The sequence below is a fragment of the Cydia strobilella genome, chromosome 2 (assembly GCF_947568885.1).
Source record: "Cydia strobilella chromosome 2, ilCydStro3.1, whole genome shotgun sequence".
Taxonomy (NCBI): domain Eukaryota; kingdom Metazoa; phylum Arthropoda; class Insecta; order Lepidoptera; family Tortricidae; genus Cydia; species Cydia strobilella.
Window position 1 is genome coordinate 5,630,910 of NC_086042.1, and position 6,926 is coordinate 5,637,835.

Sequence of the window (6,926 nt, forward strand, 5' to 3'; positions counted from 1 at the left end):
TGGTATCATTATCAACTAAATCAAACATGTAGACCATCCCAAATATTATTTAAATAGGTTCAGCGGTTATTGATTCCCCATACAAATTTCCACCCCACTATTCACATCCTTAAAAGACGATTTTGGTTATAAAAACTATCCTATGTACTGTCCCGGGACCCAAACCATCTCTATACCAAATTTCAACGAAATCGGTTCGGCGGTTTAAGCGTAAAGAGGAGTTTTATAAAAAATCATTTTTTAAAATTTAGTTTTTACTTAGGAATGGTGTCAATGTTGATACCATAAATGAATTCAGCATCCCCGATTTATACGAAAACGATTCCAAACCCGGCCTAGCAGCTTCACTGTAGGCCTAGCACATGATTGGTGCGACAGTATCTCGTGGCGAGATAGACTACCCGTCTTTTTCTAACTATGTTAATAAAAGAGGGACGGGTAGTCTATATCGCCGCGAGATACTGTCGCGCCAATCATGTGCTAGCCCGGCTGATGTAGATAATCAAGATAAAAATGAGATCCCTAAATAAACCTTCAAGAGCGGATATCTCAAAAACTATACAAGATATCGAAAAACAGACGCATAGTTTCCGAGATATAATCGAAAAACCGAAAAATGGAACCTTCAAACCCCCCTCTCCCCCCAGCACCAGGGTTACGGCCGGGGACTTTTGATATGTTCTTCCTAACTAGTCCAAACAAAGCTACGAAGAAAAAAATTGTGTTCCAAGCATTTCCCTCTATACCTGTTTTTGGGCATTTATTTCCTGGCCTAATGCTGATATGGGACAGCTATAGAGTCGTGCGCGTCTGCAGACTGACGTCTTCGTCTCTGGGGTTTTAAAGTTTGCCTGCGGTATTTCCGGACCGATACGATCTTTAAGAAAAGAGCGTACTCCCATCTTAAAGGCCGGCAACGCACTTACAACCCCTCTGGTGTTGCGGGTGTCCATGGGCGGCGGTGATCGCTTGCCATCAGGTGATCCGTCTGCTCGTTTGCCTCCTATATCATAAAAAAAACTGTCATTAAGGGCCTTGTTTTGGACCTTTTCGCTTGGCACGATTGTTCCTATGGCTCATTAACAGCGCCATCTAACAAATGTAAATATACTAAGGTCAGAACGAATTGACCTTTATCCTCTCGTGTGCCGTGCCGCGATTTTTTTTTTCAAATAGTCTCCCGTCGGCGTTCCGGCATACGAGCGCTTAAGACATATAGCACAATCGGATTGAGTCTCACCTCGAAATCTTTCCAAAGATATGAAATTTGGTATGTATGTTAATTAAAGGTCTCTTTTTCATGTCCACACTATTTGACATTTGGGGACCTCGAGAAATCGCAGCTATTTTGGAAAATGTGTACCATCCTGGAGAAATTTGCGTTTTACTCTAAGCATACGATCTCTATGAAAATATGGTGTAAGGCAACATTAAAGCTTATTAAATTCTACACAAAAAAGTCCTAGATAACTTTGCGGAAAAAATACATCTTGTTATAGAAAATAATAGCTGAATCCAGATTTAGCGCTTATACCCTTTCAGGGGATATTCTCTTAATATGAAACTTGGAGGAATATGAATTCCACTTTTGTCTAAACACTTGTACACGTTCTACTCCAATATCAACATTTTACTCGACAGCGACTTAAACAGAAAGTAGGGTTATGGGTTTAAATACTAAAAATCAGTACACCCTGTAGCTCAGGATACTGGACGGATTTTTAAAAATGACATATCAGTAGATTCCTCTTGCCCTTCACAACCTGTTTACACCTGTTTTATTAAAGAAAAAAAAAATAAAGCCGCATTGAGAGGACGCCGAATAGTAAATCATATTTTTACTTCTAGCGCCTAAACTATTGAGTGGATTTCAATAAAAATCAGTAGATCCATTATTGGTTCGCGAGTCCTATGCAATACAAATTTACTAAAATAAATAGAGGAAAAATGCGACTACAAAAACATATTTTAGGTCTTAAATGGGGTTTAAACAATAGTGACAGTAATGAAATTTGACACCTACAATTTCAGGGATCCCTGTTTGCGTGTCATAAAATTGGAGCTTCGGGGACCACGGGGATCAAACGCTATCTTGAAAAGTATGTCTTTTTTGGTTTTTCTTTTTTTCTCGGAATATCTGGGTTTAAGTAAAATGTTGATATTGGAGTAGAACGTGTACAAGTGTATAGACAAAAGTGGAATTCATATTCCTCCAAGTTTCATATTAAGAGAATATCCCCTGAAAGGGTATAAGCGCTAAATCTGGATTCAGCTATTATTGTCTATAACAAGATGTATTTTTTCCGCAAAGTTATCTAAGACTTTTTTGTGTAGAATTTAAAAGGCTTTAATGTTGCCTTACACCATATTTTCATAGAGAACGTATAATTAGAGTAAAACGCAAATTTCTCCAGGATGGTACACATCTTCCAAGATGGCTGCGATTCCTCGAGGTCCCCAAATGTCAAATAGTGTGGACATGAAAAAGAGACCTTTAATTAAAATACATACCAAATTTCATATCTTTGGAAGGAGTGCTAATATGGTTTGTTTTGTGGTGGTTTTTTTATTAACTTCAGTTTTCGACGGCAAGTCAGGCAGAAAACAAGTATTATTTAAGTAAAAATTAAATAATGAATCTGTATATTTATCCCTAAAACTTACTTCCAGAAAACAATTGCGCAACATCTACCAACAGCCGGTCAATTTCATTGGTCACTCGCTTTCCTTCAACGTCGACTACGCTACGAGTACTTTTGGCATTGCGCATGCGGCGATAGTGTGCGAGCGAGTAAGCGCTGTGCATGTCTATATTGGATTTTGGGAAGCGGCTCCAGTGTGACAAAATCCAATAGCGAGAGCTCCGATTTTTATGTCGACATATTGCGCTTCGCGATTCGTCACATATAGATCATAAGGCAGTTTCGATCACTGCAGCAACGGTTTTTTATCGTCCCAGTGTATACGATCTCTTACATTCTTTTGAAGTGGTCATTTGACAGTTTGACTTCTACCTTGCATAAACGTCATTTTCTACAAAAACCGGTCAAGTGAGTTCGTTTACCTCGCGCACCGAGGGTTCCGTACAAACTATTATCTCATGTAACCATTTCATATATGAACACTAAATACTTTTGACCACAAGCAGTGGCGTAACTAGGGGGGGGCACGTGCCCCGGGGGCAAATTTGGTGCCTGCCCCGGGCGCCATTTCCTCTAGCTACGCCCCTGACCACAAGCAAGGACGAATGTATTGGGAAAAACTGATATTGTTTGGTCCTATATGCGTATCTTGATACAAATTGCAGTAATCGTGTATAAAAAATAAAGGGCCAATGGAAGTGTTTAGTATCATTTAATCGCCCTAAAAATGTACAATACATATTGCCGACATTCTCGAACAGAATAACGCATTTATAGTCGATGAAAATTCGTACACGCATACACGCATTCACTGGCTTAGTAAATTTAGCATCGACTTCTCAACATTAAACTCGAGATATATGAATAACATGATTCAGAGAAACAGTCTACCAAAAAATCAGGAATAGAAATAATTGCAGCATCCAAGTTAATGTTTACGTACATTTTATTTGCACATTTTCATTTATACTACATAATTAAATAATTGCATTCCTGATGACGCGCACTGACAAGTGTAACACATTATTTCAGTCCTTGCATCACTATGAGGGTGAGGTTTCCACACATTCGATTCCATGGCCGACCCCTAAAAGATATTACACTTGAAACCTCTTCAGTTTGGTGGCAGTTGTAGTGTTCTTATAAAGTAAACGGCTTAGAAAGCGAACAACAGCAGGAACGCCATCATAAGACAGAAGAGACCCATAGCCTCAGACAGGGCGAAACCCAGGATGGCGTATGAGAACAACTGCTGCTTGAGGGATGGGTTCCTGGCGTAGCCGATGATCAGGGAGCCGAACACCGTTCCAATACCAGCACCTGGAATGTACCATCGTCACATTAAGTACTTTAATATAACAATTGTAAATAAGGGGTTTTAAAATTCTAATTTACAAATGTGTACCAACTTGGTTATAATTTTGTCTCTCAACCATGCTGCAGTTTCAGCTCATAAAAATCAAATGGTATGTTTATGTGTTCCATATTTATTGTTAGTTATTTTAATAGTTTGGTTAGTCCAAATTTATTAAAAGGCTCAATAATTTTTTCCCCTCCAACTAATTCAAATATTATGGAATGAAATAAAAAATGGGTAAACTCTCCAATTATTGTAAGGGTACATTAAAGTAGAATATAATTACTAGGTTCTAAAACAAAGTAACTATAGAACTCACTAACTACAAACATTTAAGCTGTCTCACCTGAATTCTATCTTCTGGGAGCAAATCCATTTTTTTTGTATTGTTATGTACATTAAAAGGCATGGATAGGCCCTTGAAACATACATCTAAAAGGCGAATAACATCAAGAAGGCTATCATTAAGCAGAACAATCCCATAGCTTCTGACAGTGCAAATCCCAGGATAGCATATGAGAATATCTGCTGCTTTAGGGAGGGGTTTCGTGCGTAACCCATAATCAAGCATCCAAACACCACACCAATACCAATACCTTTAAGTGAAACATGTAAGGATTAGGAAATGAACAAGCAAATGATACCCAAATTCTCGAAATGTTTAATTGCATGTATAAAATAAAATGCCACAACCAATTGGTAGTGAAGTTTTTATCATAATGAATCAGAAACAGTCTGGTTCCTGTTTAACTGAACTAGGTGTCGGTCTCGTAAAACTTTATAGAAGTGATTTGGGTATGATTTAGGAATTCCAGGAAGTGCACATAATTCCACATATAATATAAATTACTTGGTATCATTAAAACCCTTTAAAGCCATAAAGGATAAAAACACTAAAACACCCATTAATTAACACTGACTACTGAGAACCCGCCTGGTAGGCACTCGTGAACTTTGCTCAGATGACGGACAACCCGCCCAGAGGATTGTTTTATACGCAGCTATAGATGACCAGTTTCTGGGGTATTGTTCAAAATTTTGCCCGGTTGCGAGTGTTCAAAAAAAAGTAACCATTATACTGCAGTGTTATGCAATCAGTTTCCTGGCTGTAAAGGGCTCAAACATTGTCAGTGAATTAGCAAAGGAAGGATATAGGGAATTAAAGATTTAAATGATTATCAAGGCACAGACACAGAAGCTGAATGAATTAGGGATTAAGGTACATACCAGAGCCAGCTACTCCGACTGTCGCGGCGCCAGCACCAATGAATTTAGCAGCAGAGTCAATGTCTTTCGAGACTGCTGTGGTCTGGAAGGAGCGGACTGCTGAGAGCTGGGTGGGGGCAGCGGGCACTATCTGTGTCTGGGATGGAACAGCTGCCAGTGGTCGGACCAGCGCTGTGTTGCTGAAGATCTGGAATTAATATCCAATTATTAATAAGCCTATTTCCCAATGCCAGGGATTTAAACCACCATACTACAATCTGAGAATACCCAGTGGTAATGTAGTGCAGTCACTTTTGATACATAAATCTAAATTATAAAATTTATAGAATCCTACAAGATACAAATAAAATAAACTATTGATTTATAGATTGAATAACATTCAGGTAACTTTATTCAAGTAACATTGAGGTTGTGTAATCAGGTGACTTTAATATCATTAAAACTTAGTTGGTTTATGTAGATGTCAGTGGGATTTTTCCCAGTTGTAAGATGTCAAGAGGTTATCTAATAAAATCAATAACTGAGAACTTGTTTCAGACACTTCGAAGGAAGTGCTTTAGTTCAATATCTTTCAGTTGATCATTTATCAATATATTATCACCATGATATGAGATTATGTAATTATATAACACCCTAGTAGAAGTTCAATCAATATTGATTTTTAGGCAATTTGTAGTTTCAGCAGTAAATTTCATGTCATCCAAAGAGTTATTGCTTATTAGGAGACACCGGTGGACTATCAGAAACATACAAGGTCAATGCAATTACACTGTATACAATATGAATGATAATGTGTTACATTCAAGTAATTGAACAGTAATTCCTTTAAAAGAAGCCCGTATAATGTCTAATATATATAAAAATACAGTTATAAGATAAGTAGGGTTACTTACAGCAGACCTGGCAGCAGGGGCGATCAATCTAGCGGCAGACAGCATTTTGTATTGGTTTAGGTGCGGCGAGCGACAACTGAAATAAACCGAAGCAAGAGATGAGTATCCGGTTAGGGCACTAGCACAGATCTGAAGGATACTTAGAGAAGACTAAGACTTGACAGTTTGACCGACGAACCGCAGAGCGTTACGTAATTCGGGAGACTACGTAACAGAGGAGTTGCAGGCCGCCAAATCAACACTAGTAAACAATTATTACATATTTGGTATCACTGAGACTTGAATTTTACGTTGCTTCTTAATAATTTCAGTACATATAATCAATTTACGATTGAAAAATGGCTGACTTTTCTGAGCCGACTATAAATACGAATTCTAATGTCAACCTTCGAAATACCGCAAAAATATTGACACTGACACCCACTCTAAATCTTTATGTATCGGTTTTATCACTGGCTGGTAGAGGATGGCTAATAAATTTAACACTTTTTCACGATTAGATTCACTAATTTTTCACCGCACTTACCAAAGAACACCGCGAAGGAGGAGACCGGCCTTTGGAATGTTCAATTTCTGAGTGGTAAAGTGAAACAGAGTATATATTGCGCACTCCTATTGGATGAAACGTTTGAGGTCAGCGCAGTACGTGACGTATAGCCAGCTATTGATCATTTTGTTAGTATTACAGTACTTATTATTTTAAAATGCTAATAACTAAAAGTATACTTAACATGAGATACAGCTAAAATATTTATATATTAATTTATTGCGTTGAACTTCTTGATAGATGACTTTCTAATAGCTATG

The 6,926-nt window shown here is 38.0% G+C and overlaps 1 protein-coding gene across 2 annotated transcripts; it reads right to left on the reverse strand.

Moving 5' to 3' along the window:
• Window positions 1-3,335: 3,335 nt before the first annotated feature.
• Window positions 3,336-6,788, reverse strand: LOC134751367 (ATP synthase lipid-binding protein, mitochondrial). 2 transcript variants are annotated; one of them, XM_063686715.1, is made up of 4 exons: window positions 6,646-6,788; window positions 6,120-6,195; window positions 5,227-5,413; window positions 3,336-3,962 (listed from the first exon to the last, which is right to left on the reverse strand). In XM_063686715.1, the coding sequence occupies exons 2-4, from the start codon at window positions 6,162-6,164 to the stop codon at window positions 3,799-3,801; spliced, it is 396 nt and encodes a 131-aa protein (XP_063542785.1). In that variant the 5' UTR covers window positions 6,165-6,195; window positions 6,646-6,788; the 3' UTR covers window positions 3,336-3,798. The 2 variants fall into 2 exon arrangements, with proteins under 2 accessions (XP_063542785.1, XP_063542792.1); XM_063686722.1 differs by lacking the exon at window positions 6,646-6,788 and adding an exon at window positions 6,544-6,568.
• Window positions 6,789-6,926: the final 138 nt, after the last annotated feature.